Source organism: Notothenia rossii (assembly GCF_949606895.1).
Source record: "Notothenia rossii genome assembly, chromosome: 10".
In the NCBI taxonomy this organism is placed as follows: domain Eukaryota; kingdom Metazoa; phylum Chordata; class Actinopteri; order Perciformes; family Nototheniidae; genus Notothenia; species Notothenia rossii.
The window spans coordinates 6003460-6024143 of NC_136908.1; the positions used below are offsets into that span (position 1 = coordinate 6003460).

At 42.1% G+C, this 20684-nt stretch overlaps 1 protein-coding gene across 4 annotated transcripts in view; it reads left to right on the forward strand.

The window, feature by feature from the left end:
• Positions 1-252: 252 nt before the first annotated feature.
• Positions 253-20684, forward strand: part of ptprua (protein tyrosine phosphatase receptor type Ua) — a 268605-nt gene continuing 248173 nt past the window's right edge. For all 4 annotated transcript variants that reach the window (XM_079654672.1, XM_079654673.1, XM_079654674.1 and 1 more), the window contains exon 1: positions 253-455. In XM_079654672.1, the coding sequence (XP_079510798.1) occupies positions 368-455 (88 nt within the window). In that variant the 5' untranslated portion in view covers positions 253-367. The remainder of the gene's footprint in view (positions 456-20684) is intronic.

Consider the following 20684-nt stretch of genomic DNA (forward strand, 5'->3'; position numbering starts at 1 on the left):
TGTCTAGTCATTTTCAGACCCCTAACCTACAGATATGAGACTCTTGGTGCGCGCATGTGTGTGACACCTCCTGTCCACGTGGAGGCGCCGCACACCCGCATTCCCGCGTGCCACTTGCTCGCTTGACAGTGCAAAAAAAAAAAAACACAGAAAGTCTCAGAGCTGTTACAGAAAAAAGAGGGGGTGAAGGGGGGGGGCTCTCTCTTTTTTTGAACGCTGTGGCTGCAGATCAGATGCTCGGTGTGCGGGCTGGGAGGAGCAGCGCGTGGAGCCGAGCGCGCGACTTCTCTGCAAACACCAACAAAAACACCAAAACCAACATTACTGCTGCTGCTGGAGTTTCTCTAGGATTTTCTTCTGGTGACAAATGGACTTTATTACCAACATGTATTCAGCAGCTCTGCTACTGATGCTGGCCGTCAGGATCTGCGCAGACAGCATGGAGGGACCAACAGGTAAGAGATGTTTGGACACCTGCGTAAAGTTGGCTCTCATGGTTTAAAACTCGCTCTTCCTACACAGTCAGGATTCTTTTTTCCCCCCTACAACTTCTGAAGTTGTCCCAGAGTGCAGTGTGTGATGAGGCTTTTTAAATCAGACCTTGGTTGCTGCAGCTTTCATCGGTTTGAACTTTCTCCTTTGTAGTAATCCGGCGGATTGAATGACATTATGCGACTGCCAGCAACCTGCAAGAGTCTAAATCACAGCATAATTTCCTTACCGAATCAATGGTATCGGTGATTACTATGCATTCCCTCTCAAGCTTAAACATTAAAAAAGTGGATTCATTATTTGCTAAATCTGGCATAAATCATCTCTTCAATGATTTTTTATGCATGGTCATTGTTGGGTAAAGACTCATTATAACCCTCCACTTTCTCTACATGTCTTTCCATCTGTGTCCAGTTTAATTTACTGTCATGTTTCCATTATTCAAGCTTCAGTCGGTGGTGACAACATACTCTCCTCCCGACGCCTGGGAATGTAAATCACATCCCAGTGATTAAGTCTCCCCTCATTGGGTTTCATTTATTGCTGATGTGCGTAAATGAAATGGGCTGCTAAGTTGCCTGCATGTTAATGGTATTGATGGAACAAGCGTAATTATGTTGCTGATGCAGGAGATGATTTGCTTGACTGGTTCAATTTGTAAAAAAAAGAGAAAAGACAAATCAAGTGTGTTTATAATTTAGCTGAAAAGGCACTACAGTGGAGAGGAATTAGTCAAATACAGATATTCCTTATGTGTGCCAGTCAAACTTTAACAGACAGAGTTTTAAATGGAAACTGAGGCTGAAATTCTCACCTGTCTGACGGGTTAACATTGAAATAGTTTAAGATTTCAAGGCCTCCTCTGATCTTTTGAGGTTGGATGAAAGGCCTCCCCCCCTCAAGTGGTCTCCAGTGAAAAGTGACAGTTGGTTAATCTCGAGAATGTTTTGCAAACTCGTGTGTTTTATAAATACTCCTGGGTGTCAGTTACCTAAACCAGCTGCTGAACCAGACCCAGCCACTCCCCGCTCTGCAGGATCCACTGGGTTCTGCAGGCCGGATTTTTAAAATTGTGACAAGCCAACTGTCTTATGAGATTACGCTGAACAACAGGGAAGTCTCTGCTACCAGCTGGCATGCATTCAGCTCATGTGTTGGGAGAGAAATCTGCTGCGAAGGAATGGACACTCGTGGGAAATGTTGGAGAATGCCCACAGAGGAAGTAATTGGTCTCATCTAATTATGTCTTTGGATTTGTACCTCTAAGCTTTTTGGACTGAAATGAAGCTCCTAGTGTTAACAGAAAGTTCTTGTAACGTTTCTAATCTTGTTTGGGAAGTCGTTGATCAGATATTTCCTCGACTCAGCTTTTCATTTAACTACAATTCATTCTTGGTTTGGTTTGCTTTTGTTTCAATCATGGATATTCATATACTTGGTCATGGTGTTCAAGAGAGCAAGAAGGTAATACAATTGAACCACGTGACTAACCCCAACACTCAGCAGCCATTTATATATTCATTCAAATCAAAGGCTTTGACAAGTAATGATTATTTCATTATCTGTTGATTGTTTTTTTAAATTAATCGATAGGTCTTTTGTCCTCTAAAAGGTCAAAGAGTTAAGAAAAATGCCTGAAGCTGAAGATGACCTATGCAAAAGTCTTGTTTTTTCAAATATATTACATTTAACGTCGTAGAGGACTGAGGAAACCAGAACATATTCACATTTGAGATCTGGAAACAGAGATTTCTGTCTGCTTTCCAATTGATAATTCACCAATCAATAGGCCTCTTACTAGAGGTCAAAATGCCAACAACCGACCATCTGTAGTCCTTGCTAATGCTTTGGTATCCATTGATGCACACAGGGGTAGCAATGAATCTCAGTTTGGGGAATCTTGAACCTTGAAATATGCAGAGTAATCCAACACAAAGCACTTTGCCCTGAGTGAAATCAAGCAGTGTGTTAGCAAAGTTGCATTATGTAGAGCTGAGAATATCTCATCAAATAATAACTTAACCCCATATGCTAACTATGTTGGCTGCATTGCGGAGGGTTGCATCACTTCATGTACGTTAAAAGAATTTGATAAAAAGCAGATTTCTGTTGGGAACCTTTTCAAACTTTGCTACAGGATGCTACTGACACATTGTGGATGCTGCTTTAAGAGTGGAAACAGCTCTACGTTTAAACCTTTAAAGACTTAGCCTGGCGTGTTTTTCTGTTGACAAATTTGAAGTTTCAACATTTCCCTTTTGGGGCTGCCAACAAGTTGTGTTCTGCAGCTTTTATGCTAAACAAAGAAGATGCTTTGCTACCCTCAATTTGCCTTTCTGTCATATTCATGCTCCAGTATCAGCATGTGGCTTCCCTTCACGGTCTCTTACCTCAGGTGCAAACGCTCACCTGCAGTACGAGTAAAACCTGCCGTGTTGTTTAAGAGCACGAACATAATTTAATGTTCGAATTAAAACTCCCAACACTGATACGCAGCTCCAAGCACTCTGAGATTGGAGGTTATAGCTTGAAAAGGCCACTCTGATATGGGTGCTGACCTGAGAAGGTGGGATATCACGGACTGCTGGTTGGATGTAGAAAGGGTCTTCGTGTGTAGCGGCGTGGATCCGACCCGGTGTTAAATCCAGCATAAAATAGCCCGACACACACAAAGCTCTCGTGGTGCAGATGCAGACGCTGTAAATGGAAAAAATGGAGCGTACGTTTGCACAAAAAGGCCATGATGAAATGTGGTTGTTCAGGAGGAAATAACACAAGATTCCTTAATGGAACAATTGCATAATGGCTGTTCAAGACAATGAGTACACTCTGTAATCGTAGTTTGTGATAATGAGATGGCAAAAGGAACAAGGTTGTTTTGACTGCCCTTTTTATAGAGAAAGAGACAAACGGAATTTCTATCAATGAAACTCCCCAGAGCTTTGGGACCGAACTATCACAAGCAACAGATTGAACAATTTTGCTTTAATTGTCTTTTTGGTTGAGGGAAAAAATGGACGCAATTAAGCTGGAAATGGATAAAAATGACAGTTTAAAAAGATAAAGAACAGCACGAATGTCTGGCCTCCCCTCTCTGATGCAGCATGAAATGGTTTACATATTGAAAAACACACGAGGCTGTTTCTCCTCAGATAAACTGGATGTTTCGAGGAGAGGAGAATGCGTGGATCAGAGAGAGCCGGCTGAAGTCAATCAGGAACTTTCCTTTTTCTACGTTTCACAACTTTGATGGCTTTTGAGACATTTTAATTGCTTCTGCTTCTGCTGTTAGTCGCAATTTGTTCATCCCTCCGGAAGTTTTATTGGCAGTGTGGCCACAGCAAACTTGTAAAGGTATTCAACAGAATTACAGTTTTTACTTTTAATCATCACAACTGAAGAAGGCTCCCATGGGAAGATTGTGAGTTCTGGGAAGAGCTGAGAGACTTGGCAAACTTCTCTGCCTTTAAAAAATATATACAGTATAGAACTGCGGCGTGATTACATCTATTTATTTATCTGAAATAATTTCCTCTTATCACCGAGGTAGGAGTTAGGGCTGCTTTTGTGCAACCCAAGTACATTTTCTCCAAGGATGTTAAGTTGGTGAAATGCAATGTGGCCTCCAACAGAGCTTTTGTGCCGGTCTAAGCTGGATTCCTGCTCCGTCTATCTGTCCAGGTTGTGTCTCTTCAGCTGTAAACAGTATTTGGCTATAACCCATTTTGGACTGCAGTACTTCTTTATCAGTTAGAGAAGCAGTATTATTGGATTAAGATTTCAGATTTACTATCACTGAGCATTCAGGGGGCTGATTGGTGCATGGCAGCGGAGTTAACTTTACGCAGGAAGGGGAACTCTGCAGCGTGATATAGTCTAAACTGAATTGACAACATTTTTTTTGAAAAGCTGACCATATCATTGGTTACTCAGAATCAGGAATCTTGTAAAAGTATTGAATATATCCAACTTGGTAGAAGTAACTAAGTAACTAACTCGTGGCAAAACGGCTGCAAAGCCTGCATCGCTGACAATGAATATCCATCGAAACACTCTTAAATAAGCTAATTTAGTTTATTTAAATGAGTTAGTCAAGGCTAGTAGTGGGGGGGGGAGCACTGCGTGAACACACAAGTCTGTATAACTGAAGGTTGTAATCATTTTTCCCACCACCAAAATAGTTTAAATGCAGTGTTGGCCTGTAAAAGATGAGATATACTGTAAGGCTCCCTGATGCCAAAGTGGTCTAAAAAGCCATTTCTTAGCTGGCCTCCTATCATTAGCCACTGGTACACCCCACTCAGAATCAGCTGATGTTTTAGAGCTAAAGGATGTGAATAAACACTGATATCGGATTGGTACTCGATATTCGCTGATACCCAAAACTCAGTTCAGTCAGACAACTCACGTGTTTCTTAATATGTTTATTATAAGCAGCGTAGTTTGAGTTTGGCGTCTAGGCTCGGGCCTCATCACTCCACAGATTTACAAAGAACATTGAGTGATGATTAGATAACTATCCCCCGAGCCTACAGGTGGAAGCTGGGGTGGAAGCTGGGGGTGGAAGCTGGGGTGGAAGCTGGGGGTGGAAGCTGGGGTGGAAGCTGGGGGTGGAAGCTGGGGTGGAAGCTGGGGTGGAAGCTGGGGTGGAAGCTGGGGGTGGAAGCTGGGGGTGGAAGCTGGGGTGGAAGCTGGGGGTGGAAGCTGGGGTGGAAGCTGGGGGTGGAAGCTGGGGGTGGAAGCTGGGGTGGAAGCTGGGGGTGGAAGCTGAGGTGGAAGCTGGGGCGGAAGCTGGGGGTGGAAGCTGGGGTGGAAGCTGGGATGGAAGCTGGGGTGGAAGCTGGGGTGGAAGCTGGGGTGGTGGGGGGGCAGGCGAGCAGCAGCAACATGAAACACAGCAGCAGGAACATGAACGCAGCGATAGCAAGTGAACACAGCAGCAGCAGCATAGCGAGGCAGAGGCAGGAAGACCTGGCAGCTTAAATAGAGCGGCATGTTTAGGAGAATGTGATTGGTTGGTTGTAAGAGGGACGAGGTGTGTCACGTATTAATGTATCATCAGTGCTCGAGTTGACTGCCTGAACTAGCTCGCAGGCTTTTTTTTAGTGTTTGTCTCTTTTAAAGTTAGTCTACTCTTAATTGTTGCCCTTTGTCTGCACTGTACCGTTTGCTTTATGTAACACTATAAATGTCCTTTGTGTCGGACAAATAAAGGATTTGTAAATCTGATATATCTCGAGGAAATAGTTCAGCAGGGCTTGTGCTGAACAAACCACGAGTTGTTCATAAATACCGGTGACAGAGCGACCATTCTCAATCATTATGTGTTTATGGCTTTAATAAACCAGTTCTGCCACACCATGTGTTTTCACTGATGCTGATGGAGCTGCCTCATGTTCTTGGCCGAGACCCACGAGGCGTCTTAGTGGGCGCATCCAGGAGCAGTTCGCCTCTCCAGGTGTTGATGAAATGTGTTTTTTCGCCCCATCAACAACAAATCATTACTGAGCAGATGGAGTAGAGCCAGCAGGCTGCCTGTCAAGCTGATCGCTAAACATGTTTAGACAATAAAGTTAATTTGTTCCTTTTTCTAGTCATCCTCTCATGTCGGTGTGCGTCGATGTTGGAATTCAATTTGGATGTCTTAAAAGCAGGCTGCTGGGTTTGTGATTGCTCGCTTTTTTCCCCCTCACTGACTCATTTCATTCCTGCAGTTTGATTTCAACAAGCTATGTAATGATTTGCTAGATAAACTCAGCGCATTAGGTAAGAGGAATACATTCACGTTGCATGAATGCATCGGATGCTTGAGAATCAGCTGCTGGTTGAATTTCGATTCAGGAATTTGCCGTCTGTTGCAAGTATGCAGAGGGCTGCTAATCCATGATTATAGATTCTCAGAGGACTGACCGGCTGCCAGGGAAACTCCAGCCCGGGATTTTAAAGCATCCAGACCTTTTCAACCGCAGATGATACTCAGACATCGGCATGCTTTTCAGCTAATTTCTGAAATGCTCCAAGTGCCTGAAATGCCACTCTGAACTCCTCTAAAGCCGCTCTCCTTCAATATAAAAGCTTCCACAGATAATGTCTCAATTTGTCCACAGGGCATTGAGATGGTGATGTTTTCAAAGCATAGGAATCTTACCTGGTAACTGCACAGACAACAATATCTGTGTCTGAACACTTGAAGACACATCATGGCAGCAAAAGGACATTTCATTAAAGGTCACCTATTATGCAAAATCCACTGGTTCATGTCTCTTCTACATCAACATGTGTCCTCTCTTCTCCATGTCTCTTCTACATCAACATGTGTCCCCTCTTCTTCATGTCTCTTCTACATCAACATGTGTCCCCTCTTCTTCATGTCTCTTCTACATCAACATGTGTCCCCTCTTCTTCATGTCTCTTCTACATCAACATGTGTCCCCTCTTCTCCATGTCTCTTCTACATCAACATGTGTCCCCTCTTCTTCATGTCTCTTCTACATCAACATGTGTCCCCTCTTCTTCATTTTTCTTCTACATCAACATGTGTCCCCTCTTCTTCATGTTTCTTCTACATCAACATGTGTCCTCTCTTCTCCATGTCTCTTCTACATCAACATGTGTCCCCTCTTCTTCATGTCTCTTCTACATCAACATGTGTCCCCTCTTCTCCATGTCTCTTCTACATCAACATGTGTCCCCTCTTCTTCATGTCTCTTCTACATCAACATGTGTCCCCTCTTCTCCATGTCTCTTCTACATCAACATGTGTCCCCTCTTCTCCATGTCTCTTCTACATCAACATGTGTCCTCTCTTCTCCATGTCTCTTCTACATCAACATGTGTCCTCTCTTCTCCATGTCTCTTCTACATCAACATGTGTCCCCTCTTCTTCATGTCTCTTCTACATCAACATGTGTCCCCTCTTCTCCATGTCTCTTCTACATCAACATGTGTCCCCTCTTCTTCATGTCTCTTCTACATCAACATGTGTCCCCTCTTCTCCATGTCTCTTCTACATCAACATGTGTCCTCTCTGTGTAAAGAGACTCTGAAAGTTTCAGGAACAAAGATTCTCTCTCTTTTTGTCCTGATCCATTTCTATAAAAACCTGTCTGAAAATGAGCTGATCAGATTTTGGCCACTTTATGATGTCATAACGATTTCATGGCTTGTGTAACCATTAGCTAATCACCAACCAAGGTAACCCCCCCCCCCCCCCCCACAACAACAACAACAACAATGGGGGACTGCGTTGGGTCGATGATCGTGTTACTTTTAATCATACGAAGCCAGATTCAATTAAATAACTACTTCTCAACCCTTATGCTTTTCACCAGATTGCAATTATCTGTTTGTTATTTCGAGCCAAACACTTCAGAGACATGTTTTGTATATATCTGAGAACTATAATATATTGATGAAAAACAGTACAATAGGCGCTAGACACTTATCTCGTCAAATCTGTGAGTGAACCACAAACACGTTCACCTTTTAAAACATTCTAACACCACAGGGTAACAGTCGGAGGTGACAGGTCTTATATTTCAACAGCTTTTTTAAATTATTTGCAGGTGTCTATTGAGTGAAAACACTGAAGCTGTCTCCTTTATAAGAACACAAGGCGGCTAAAACACAATTTAGTGTACTCAGAAAGTGTATATTTTTTTAAGCACAAAAAAAAAGCAAGATTTAAAAAAACTATCTGTCTTTTATATTCAGCTAACTTAATGATTCAACTTTTACTTACAAGTCATTTTGGCCGATTGTGTCCTTGTGGAATTTTGGAAAAGGAAGAAAGAGTAGAAATGGCAAACACACAGACAGACACAGAAATAGATTATAAGTAAATGAAACAAAAAAGGAAAGAAGCTGAAATTCAGTGTGCAGAGGCTGGAATCCTCATTTAACAAAGAGCTATAGATAATCTGATAACATTTACAGAAAAGAATATGAGGAGGACTCTGGAAATCAATGCACTCTAATGTTTTGTACTAACTGCAGGAATTGTATGTCGTCAGGAACTGTGCTCAGGTCTACCAGTTCATGTTGCTTCTCTGGTAATGACGCATTGAAAAAGACATTTACTCTGAAGTACTGAAGACTGAAGTTGTTGTGCGGATGTTTCTGTTCGTACAGCCTCTTGACTTAAACATCTTTACAATTCTCAAGGCAAGGGATAGAAAACTGAAAGTGTCTTCACTATTATCAAAAATATCAAATGGTACCCTACTAGCCCTTCTCATAGCAAGTAGACAAAGCCGTTTGAGGGAAAGTGGCTTAAGTAGAAAAAGCCATTTAGAGCACTTTATCAGAATTAAAGCCCTTGAATGCACTCAACGCCACACATTGATGAAAGATAACGGTGTGTTTGAGGAGGATTTCTTTTTTCAAGGATAATTCACCCCGCGGTGTTGCTGCACAACGACTCGGCAGGTGGAAGAAGTACTCAGCTCTTGTACCTGAGTAGAAGTAGAAGTTTTTAGTCGAGATTGGTCCATTGCAGAATAATATAAATGACATGTTTTATAATTATTGATCATTAAAGTGTTACAGGGTGTCCGCGGGGTCTTAAAAAGTATTAAAAGTTGATAAATCAATTGAGCGAAAATTAAGGCTATTAAAAAGTATTAAAGGGCATTTTCCAAGGTGTTACATTTAGTAGCTTGTTTTCAATAAGTATATAAATGGTCCAAAGAGGTTGTATTCTACAGTCTGCCTGAATGTAATCATTGCGTAGGTGTGTAGTGCATCCCGTTGGATTTGACGTCATCTGAACAGGACATCGCAAGCTCACTGCTTGATGGCGCGCAAAGCTCCGTTTACACCGGTTGCTAAGCAACATCGTTATGGGGAAATGCAAGTTTGCGTCCAAATGGTTGGAAGATAAGGAGGAAGGACAATCAATACTGTATATAGTCAATGTGAGGTAAAGTGTGTCGCCAAGGTAACCGGTTAGAACTCCAAGTGGCGATGAGGTCTTAAAATGTATGGAAAGGGTCTTAAAAAAGGTATTGAAAGATTTTGCATTTGACTTCAGGATTCCTGCATAGATCCTGTGTTCTCAAAGCTGTGGTAAAGGTGCAGCTAGTTTTAATGGGGGGGGGGGGTAGCATGTGAATTTACTCCAGGTGGAACTAATATGTAAGACTTGATTATATTTCGCATCATTACAAGCACCTTAAAATCATTACAAGCACTTAAAGGTCTCCTATCATGCAAAATGCACCCGTGTCCCCGGTGTGTCAGGGAACTCACGAAGTGTCAGAAAAAATGTTTGTATATTTTTATATATCTGAGACCCATAATATATGCCTAAAAATAGCATGATAGAAGATCTTTAATTACAGTACTTGAGTAAATGTACTTAGTTACTTTCCACCACTGCTGTCAGGAAGGATGACGAGGTGACCGGATGTTCGGAAACCGTCAGTTATCGCAGAATCGTGAGAGGAACGGGCGGCGCATCCAGCAGACTGGGTCGCAGTTTGGTCCTCGGGATGATTTCGTGGCGTTGCTGTCAGCAAGTGTCGCTTCAGATTGAGATGACATCTGAAGGCCAAACAGCGGGATTGGCATTCCTCTCGCTTCCTTTCCTCTCTGCTGGTGAAATAGCTGCACGATGCCAAAAGCTGTATCGTTTCAGCTCTGCTACCTCCTCCTCCATGTTTTATCTCCCGGAGTTTTCCTCCGTTCCGGGTGCCGTGTTTAGTCCCCTGTGTCATTACTGTCGAAGACCACAGCGCTGATAAACCTCAGGTTAGATTAACTGCCAAACTACAAACTTCTTATATCTTTCATTTTCAAGTTGCAGCAAAGAAAAGTGATATAGAGCAAGACCCGGGGTGTGCAGGTCCCAGGGAAGCAGTATATATTACTCTTTAAAAAGTCGCCCGTTTAAAGTTATCAAACCTGTGGGCCTCCGAGTGTCCCCGTGGCGCATGAGAGATATTAAAAGTTGCAGAGAAACTTGTGAAGAAAAGTCCAATTAATAAATATATAATGTGACATGTTTCCCAAAGGATTGAACAAGGGCACTGCGGCATCGCCCCTGTCAAGGTTAGCGGTGACCCCCCCCACACAGCAGGGAGGTTATGCAGCATGAGCAGCAACACCTGTGTTCTGATATCACTGCGGGACGTCGTCATCAACACAAAGAAAAATTTGGATTAGTGCCAGTTTTGCTGCTGTGTTTGGCCCCCTATCTTACTTTGTAATGGTACACATGAAATGTCAGAGCTCCAGAGTGCAACATGAGGTTATAAACTAGGGGGGGGGGGGTGATGAGTTATACTCCCCCCTCCTCCATCTGCAGGTACTCTAGAGATGCTTCATATATATATATAAAAAACTCGTTGTCCGGCAAAATGTTTCGTCTTCAGGAAACTATGCTGTTCTTAAAGGGGCCCTATTCGGCTCCTTTCAGCTATATATATATTTGTAATTGTGTACCTCTACTGTGACATGTTTCAACGTTTAAATGATATATAGAACACACTGCAGGAAAGGGAAAATGCCTTCTTTAAATAAATCTAAAATCTAAGGCGATGTCCTTTTTCCTATCAAAAATATTAATGCATTTCTCAGTCCTACTCTATTTTCCCATAATACCAATACCTAAACATATCTCTTGCCTCAATGCCAATCATGTAACATTGCTCTATTTCCCCAATAACAAATCAACAAGGTTACAAAGTGCTTATTGGTGCAGTGTGTGTGAACAAACACTTCATCAACCACTTCCCACTGAGATTGGAAACAAAGGTGCCACTTAGTGTGGGGGAAAGGCAGATTTTAACTGGATAAATGGGAAGTAAAGAGAACTCAATAAACCCTTCAGAGGCATTCACGCTGAGAGTCAAAGCTTAGCCTTGCAGGTTCATCTGTCCTTCCTCTGCTTTCCGTTTCTCCTGCACATTCCTCTCCTCTCTGCAGCCCCACTTGACTTCTGTGTGGAGGTTGTTACCTTGGCAATAATTCAGACGATTGGCGGTATTTTGGCACCTCTAAGATGCACGGGACACCTGGGCCCGGCATCTGCTGTGTTTCCTTTCCAAAAGGTGTCAGTGGCGAGCGCCCTCCTCAGCCTCTGAACTCAAGACAGATCAACGCAAAGGATTACATTCATGAGCGAGGAGCTGGAGGATCGTGGCCTGCATGGGAATGAGCTGCCTTTGCATTCACAGAGGAACGTGTTGCCAAGGATGATTGGAGGCATATACCTCATTCTGTTTTATGAGATGTATCGCCGCCTGTGCCCTGGGCGCGATGCTGTGGTTTTTATAAGCTTGCCGTTACAGGAGGCCTTGAATCATTGATTCAATAAGCCAGACCCCCAAGTGCAGGCTGGGTCTCAGACGGAGGAGGAGGGGAGAGAGGCAGTGGAGTGAAGTTAAGGAAGTTTGAGAGGAGTCTTTTGGGGACAGGAGAAGGTTTATTGATCGGGGGAAACGGCATGGAAATCAGCTTGGTTGCGGTCGAATTGTCAACTTTGCTTAGGAAGATTACTAACTGGGAGAAATGAACAGGAAGTACCTAAAGTGGCAACCATGATAGGAAAGGAACTTCAATACTTCCTTTTGTATCTTCTTTAGCTTAAATACACTGGACCATCCTTCACGAAAGCAAACCAAGATTTTGGACGCAATATTCGACCGTTATTGAAGTAACCGAATCACGACAGACAAACACGGATCATGTATGGTTCTTAATAACCACTATACATCTTAACTTTCAAAAAGTCACCACTATCTTAAACCAAAGGCCAAGGATGAACGTTACATTAATTACTGTAAAAATGTTTTTTGGTGTTTACTGTTTGTTTGAACGGTGATTTACACAGGGATAGACGTGAAGGCCTAACAAGCATGTATTGCGTAAAGTTTTCTATATTCAAAATATTTTCATACCATCATACTTATTGGGATTCATGTGGATTTAATACAAGTGGAAAGGAGCACCAATTCACTTTTTTTAATTTTCTATTCCAACCATGCTAATGAAGAATATAAAGTGGATCGCTGTGCGGAAAATTGTGGTCAATTCAACCGGAATCCTAATGTTTGGCTTAGTGCAGGGGTATCCACACTTTTTTCAACGAGGGCCACATACAGAACTGGGCCACTCACTACAGGTGTATTGCCTCATAAGTTCAGTTATAAGTTGGCAAAATATATAAAATGTAGGTAAATGATGCTTGTGAGTGTTGGCAGCTCAGCCCTTAAAACAGAAGCCTCAGATTGATTATAATAAGGAGAAATATGAAGGGTGTGTTTCAAGCTTGTTATGTAAATAAGTTATTGGGCTTTCTTCTTATCAACTAAGATATGTTAGAAAATGTTTCCAACTTTAATTGACTGAATGTATTTGAAAAGTGGGCTTCTTAACACATGAATACTACTGTGTAATATATTTTTACATTCATGTTTAAGAAGTACAATATAAGACAAGCTCAAGTTTCATTTGTGGGTCATATTCCATTATATTTTTTGAATTTGCTGAGGGCTGATTCAAAATTGGCCGCATTTAGCCCCTGGGCTGTAGTTTGGACACCCCTGGCTGAGTGTCTGCAACCCCTATAAAAAGTGAGTTAGGGGGATCGAGTGTCTCCAGATCAACCACCAAACATGTGCTATCCCCCCGACCCACACCCCCTAATCGCAGCATCAATGGAGCGTGAGCAGATGTCCGGGGTCAGCGCGCCCACATCACAATAATAACAATTATAATAGGGCATGAGAGGATGATGATGGTAATCCAGACACGAGGTGACCTGGACAGACTTTAAAAACAGATCCACTTTGTTTGCTGCAGTTGACATATGTTGTCTGAGAGTTAATCTCGGACTCCTGTACGTTGACCCAGAAATGAGGCCATCAAAAGGCAGGACTGGTGTTTCATGTAGAGGAACCCTCATGGTTTAAATGCATTATGAAACTAAAGGAAAATTCCAACCACAGGAGGTGCACTCAGATTTATTTTAGGATAGACATAGCTGATGAAAGTCTGCTTTTAGAGTGGAGCCGGGATGACGTATGTTTGAAGGCTGCGCAAGGGTTCCTTCGACAAAAATTGAAAGGGATTTTAGCATTGGATTTAGGTATATTGCAAAAAATGATCTCTGTAGCAAAAACACCTTTATGGAACTTACACATTTTGTCCAGCAGGATAATCTCCACATGTTAACATTACTTTATGATTTCTGAATTAAAAAGCTAACGTTAGGCTATAAAGGAACTACGTCACCACCGCTAAGCTAAAGGCGACTAATGTTCGGCTATAAAGGAACTACAGGACGGTCACATGACTTCACGTCACCACCGCTAAGCTAAAGGAGGCTAATGTTGGGCTATAAAGGAACTACAGCAAGGTCACATGACTTCACTTCACCACCGCTAAGCTAAAGGCGGCTAATGTTGGAGGTGATGATACTTGTTAGCAACCGCTATTTTTTAAATCCACCAGTGCGGTATTTACTGAAGTATTTTATGTTGTAGAACGAAATCTCCTCAGCTCGTGTTAAACACAGACTTTATTTCAGACTAAAACCAAACACACACATTCAGAAAACCATTGACTTCAAGACGAGGGAACAGGAAGTGGTAAAAAGTCCTTTTCAGGTTTTAGGACTCATTTCTGCACCACTTACATGCCAAAATAGTTCCCTAGAGTAATTACAATTAATTTCTAAGTATGATTGTTCCTTAAAAACTAATTAGGGTTTAAAATACGGTTTAGCCATTGTGGATTCTTTGAGGGGAGATGTAACATTTCAATGCCAAAACTATCCCCACAGCAATCGTTTTTGAGCTTAATGCCAATATCTAACTCTCAGGTAGGCTCTTTAAAAGTCTTCATCAGAGCAAGATGAGAACTCAGACCGGGTGTTTCATTAGAGGGTTTCAGGCCGTCGCTCTACAAGGTGACATGGACGGTGTTGACAGGACTGTATTATTTGTTTAATCAAAGGAAAATATCTGCAAGCTGATGGTTTTATGAAACAAAGTGAGGAGGCGGGAGAACCGCTTCAACTCCACTGTATTTATATTCCACTCTGAAAAAAGGACAGTTTATCTGAAGTACTTTAAAGAGTACAGCGAAGAGAATAAAAACAAGAAGTCAAATGGACAAAAAAATTTAAATAACATTTTGAAGAGATGGACACCTGTAGGACGATGCTTTCTATCCACTCACCCTTGGCTTTTTCAAACTAAAATCTAAATATAGCAGGCATGTGACAATATCAAAATGAATGTCATGATAATTCTTGCCACAGTAATTTAACAATCACAATTAGATTATAAGTGTTTTTATATATTTGTTTATCCCTACTTGCCACTAGTATGTGTTGCACTTGAAATAGTACTCCACTAATTCGACATATATGTAAAATAAATCTATTATGTCACCAGGGCGGTGGTGGCGAAGTCCATTGGGACTTGGCTTGGCAACTGGAAGGTCACCAGTTCAAGTCCCGGAAAAACCAAGTGCTACCGAGGTGTCCCTGAGCAAGGCACCTTCTCTACACTGCTCCCCGGGCGCCGTACATAATGGCAGCCCACTGCTCCTAACACTAGGATGGGTCAAATGCAGAGAAACCGTTTTGTTACATAGTACCTGTACTGTTTAAGTTAAATCTTCTTCTATTATGTCAGTAGAAAAAAGGAAGCTGAAAATCAATGCTTCTGTCACAGAAATAAATTTTTTTAAATTCCAGACATTTATCTAAATTGTTAAAACTTGCCGTATACGTTACCCAGAATGCAACAGAACAAATTCACTTAAATGCACAGATTCGGGTGTGTAATAGCGACTTGCTTTAGAGTTATTCTCATGGAGTTTGAAAAAGCTTCTGCAGGTTTTCATGTCCTGCAGGCAGTTATTCAGGGCTGTTAATTTATGGTGGTTACGGGGCCATAAAGGTAGGTAAAGCTAGGAGTTCTCACTGTAACTGCAAAATACATATTGTACTTATGGATAAAGTGGGCCCTTAAGGGAACATTTAAATGCAAAGAGGCTGGGACCGAGTATGACACCTCGGGGGACTTTGCTTCAGCCTTTTGTGCAAAAAACCCTGACTCAGCGACGAAGAGGAAGGTCATTTTTCACCTTTTAGATGTGCAAATGTGCCGCCTGACATCCGGATTTCTTTGCTTCTTCCATTCATATCTAGTGCTGAAAAACTAGGAAACATTTCAGTATGTGCACCAGTCCAGGAAGGGATGGGGGTGGGGGTGGGGGTGGTGGTGTGTTGGCCCCTTTAGAGAGGAACTTATACATGGAACAATGTGGGACATGTTTGTCATTGTCACTCCTGAGGGACGGTTTGCACATAAATTGCTTCAGCCTGGATCTGTGCAGCCACGCCCACATGCTTCTGTACTCCCAGACAACTCTAATTATATGCACACTAAAGTAGGCTATGCATTGTTGTCAATCCCCCATCCCCCCCCCCCCCCACCTCCACTCTCATCCCCCTTCTGTTTCGTCTACTTTCTGCAAGACCGGAAGACCTGTTGTTGGAAAAGCTGTCAATCATAGAGAGGAAGAATGAGGGGAGGGAGGGTTCCTCAATTTGGAAAACGTGTTTTACTGCAGAGGTAAATCTTTATGGTAATGGGGTAATTTATATCTTCGAGGCTGCATCCAAGGACGGAAACATTTGACTTAAACATTGTGTTTGAGAGCCACATTCTCACAATTTATAGAAGCATAGCACTGGTTCCCTGGAAAAAGCCAATTTGTTTTGACTTTCAATTATTGCAGAAAATAACCTCTCTGGCAAACAAATGCTCATCATGCTTACACATTTTATTCAACAGGATAATCTCCACATATTAACACCACTTTGATTTCTGAAGAGTAAAGGCAATCTCGGAAGTACAAAACTAACCTTACGTTTTAATTAGGCGGCTAATGTTGGGCTATAAAGGAACTACAGCACGGTCACATGACTTCACATCACCACCGCTAAGCTAAAGGCGGCTAATGTTGGGCTATAAAGGAACTACAGCACGGTCACATGACTTCACATCACCACCGCTAAGCTAAAGGCGGCTAATGTTGGTTTATAAAGGAACTACAGCACGGTCACATGCAGGCTTGGAATTTCGTCATTTTAGGGGCAAGGCCATTTGGCCTTCGGTGTCACACATTTTTTCAGGACGCAAAGGCCACATGCCAGGGCACAAAGGCCATTGAGGGAAACATTTGGATTTGGAGCTTACAAATAAATAACTTCACTTTCTGATAAGAAAAACAAATCACTGTTTTAATATCAATAATGTCAAACATTATATCATCATATAGGCCTATGCCTCCTTAGTATTACCGTATATAAAATAAAATACTTTACTTTGAATAATTAGTGTATGGTATGTTTTCCATCTAAGTCTCCCGTTCAAAAAATAAAATCAAAACATCTAAAATTATATTAATATGTAACAAATATATTCTATTTCAGAGCAGAAGAAACAGCCTTCAAGGGTCAAACTCTGCACATACATTGTGTGTGTGTGTGTGTGTGTGTGTGTGTGTGTGTGTGTGTGTGTGTGTGTGTGTGTGTGTGTGTGTGTGTGTGTGTGTGTGTGTGTGTGTGTGTGTGTGTGTGTGTGTGTGTGTGTGTGTGTGTGTGTGTGTGTGTGTGTGTGTGTGTGTGTGTGTGTAGCTCTGGACAAAAGTTAAACATGTACAAACCACAGACTGTCATGGCGAATACAATCGCTGCTTTAATTCTGTCTTTAGGACGTTGTTGTGAGCGTGGACGGAGCAGCTACAGGTTAGTTTAGCCTTATTGATCCATTCAGAAAACACGCATTTTAAAAGGTTTTTTGCTTGCCGTCTTGTCTGCAGACTTGGCAAACAGTATGTATCAGTATGTAGTTACTTCAGCATCACTTTGAAACGTATATTACACAGAGCTCTCAGCATTTCACTCCATTCACACGCTCACACGCCACACCTTGTATTTCTCACGCAGAGATTTCTTTCCAGGGTACCGCCCACCAAGTTGCGCCGCAATTTTGTAAACAAACTAGGCTTGTTTGAGACGCGTGCACTCCACTAGCACCCCCCCCCGTTGACATTCTCGATACAGAGGGCTTCATACTCCACTAGCACCCCCCCCCCCCCCCCCCTCCCGTTGACATTCGCGGTACAGAGGGCTTCATGACTTTGAGGGGAGCCAGAAGTTGGAGTACCAAATCTCACTCTGAACTCTGTTCAAAACTTGAGAGCCCTGATTACAATTAAATCACGGTAAAATAGATTAATTCTACAGGCATTCCTGACTGAACAATCACAGCAGAGCAATCGCTCTGATCCACAGACACGGGACTATCCTACTGCGCGCACTAGTATGACTTCACTAGCGTTGTTTATACTGGAACTTTTGACAGGGGCACAAAGGCCACTTTAGCCGTGAATTGCATTTTTTTTCACAGGGCATCACGGCCAAAGTGCGGGGCAACGACGGCCATGGCTGTCGTGGCCGTCGTGAAATTCCCACCCTGGTCACATGACTTCACGTCACCACCGCTAAGATAAAGGCAGCTAATTTTGGGCTATAAAGGAACTACAGCACGGTCACATGACTTCACTTCACCACTGCTAAGCTAAAGGTGGCTAATGTTAGGCTATAAAGGAACTACAGCACGGTCACATGACTTCACGTCACCACCGCTAAGATAAAGGCGGCTAATGTTAGGCTATAAAGGAACTACAGCACGGTCACATGACTTCACGTCACAACCGCTAAGCTAAAGGCGGCTAATGTTGGAGGTGATGACGTTTAGTCGTCTCATTTAGACACTTGTTAGCAACCGCCGTTTTAAAGTTCACCAGTGGGCTATTTAGTGACGCATTTTATGTTGTAGGATAAAACATTAAAATCTCTTTAGCTTGTGTTAACCACAGACCAATGACCTCAAGACGAGGGAATAGTAAGTTCTAAAATGCTAACTAATTTCATGGTTTAAGGACTTATTCCTGCACCAATCTATATGCATGAGTCCATTAAGGGAGCAATTCACAGTTGTGCAGATTTGGCAACAGCTCTTTTTTGTTTAAATTGAAGGGTGTAGTAACAAGTGTAATCCCACTTTTTCTACGCGTCCAGGCTCATCTTCGACCTCACGTTTCATGTTTAATTAAGAATCCGCTTGAAAGGGATTACAGTAGCAGCATAAGTAGAGTCACTAACAAGAGGTTTAGTGTGGCTGGTTGATCGGCACAGTATGGGGCGGGTGGGGTTAAAAACATCGGCCACCATGTGAGTCAAGGTTCGAAAACGTTTACTCTGTCCAGGCATGAATGGCTTGTTTTGGGGTGATCCACAGTAAATCCTGTGCTAAATACTCTCCTGCCTAATTAAGTTGATTTGTTTGTGCTTAATTGAGCTTGAGGCACGCTTGATTTGTTCACCTAAAGCGCTGCTGATGTGACAGTGACAGACAGGCAGGCTTACGTAAGGCAAGTTTTGTGGACAATCATCAAGATCACAGCTGCTTGGAATTATTCCATTTTCCATTTCGTTATTTAGTGAAGCACATCATGACAGGTAGGACAAAACAGGGCGAACAAACCAAACAATATGGAAATGTTTTTTATGGAAGAAGAAGAAGAGGGATACAACAAAAAAAAAAGATACAAATATAGAAAAATATAGTTTTCTCTGGTAAGTTTGGCTAATAAAATCCATTTGGTTCCACTTTTTGTTTGGCTTCGTTTCATTTGTGTGTTTACAAATGTTAATACCGACTTGCTTCCAATTAGGGCTGTCAATCACTCGCATCTTCATGATACAGTAAATAATTTCCTTAGTCAACAAGACAATACTGGTAGATATAACAATATACTTTTAGGGGCGTAGCTATCCATTGAGCTACAGTATTACTTCTACTATTACTATTACCACAATTATTAAATACATTTAAAACATATGTCTGGTTATTCTATATTATAGATTTCTGGAATATTAACCTCCATATTTGCAGTCAAAAATAAGTGAAGCGCAATAACTTGTTGCTGACAACTTCATTGTTATTTACTGCGCGTATCCATCTAACCTCGGCCTGAAGATTAGCAGCACATTAGCATTCAATGCTAAAGTGTTAGCCTCTCCTGTGGGTGTCCATCTCACCTCAGTCTCAAGACTCTTACTTAAACTTAGAAGTGCATTAGCAGTAAATGCTAAATTGTTAGTCCCTCCTGTGGGTTTACATATCAGTTTCTCAATTTGTGTACTTCTGTATTTACATTTGCAATGTCATGTCAATAAGTATGTCGCAATGTAAGTATAGCAATATAACAATAGCCCAAATCATTGTAAGTGCTTGTGCATTCGTTTCAAATGTTTTTTTTCCGTTGCTGTTGGGTCTAAATGGCCAATTACACCTAAATGGGGCATTCAAACTGGTCAAAACACTCGAAAACAGTCAAAAATTCAACAATTTATTCCAACAACGAATGGAAACAGTCTCCATTTTGGCTGTGTTGCGGACGTTTTTCAGGGCCAGCCACAATTGCGGTCAACACAAATAAAAGTTATTACTATGAGGCTGTGGCTCAGTGGATAGTATGCTGGACTTCAAATCAGGGGATGGCAAGCTCGAGTCCCACTGCAGTCAGCATGTCGTTGTGTCCCTGAAGTGTGTATGTAAGTTGCTTTGGATAAAAGCGTCTAACAAACGACATGTAATGTAATGTTTTTCTTTCTAAATGTAGTACACGTGCCAATATACTGGTGTTGAAGAGAAGCCAACGCTCTTTTTTTTAAATTGTGTTAATTGAGCAACAATTAGTTAACAGTCGATCGAGAGCTCACAGCAGCCGTATGAGATTCAATTCTTAACAAGACTTCACAAGTGTTCACAGTGCTGTGTAGTAGTGAGAGGATATGAACTGAGACACTTTAAAGATCCTGTGGATCTGACCGAACCCTCTGACCCTGACTCAGGACTGACCTCTCGCTTCTGCTGGTGCAACACAAGACCCAGGGGCTTCTGGGGGATTTTGGAGGCAGAGTTGTTCTGCGACTAGTAAAATGAAGAAAAAGGGACTCAGCGGGCATGTGGGTGTTTGCAGGTTTGCACGCTTCGTCCTAGCCGGGGGCATGAATAAAAATCCCCAGTAATTGCCCAATTCTGTCACTGAGATCATTACCGCAGCGGTTTTCAGATTCAGACGAGGCCTGTAGAGCTTTG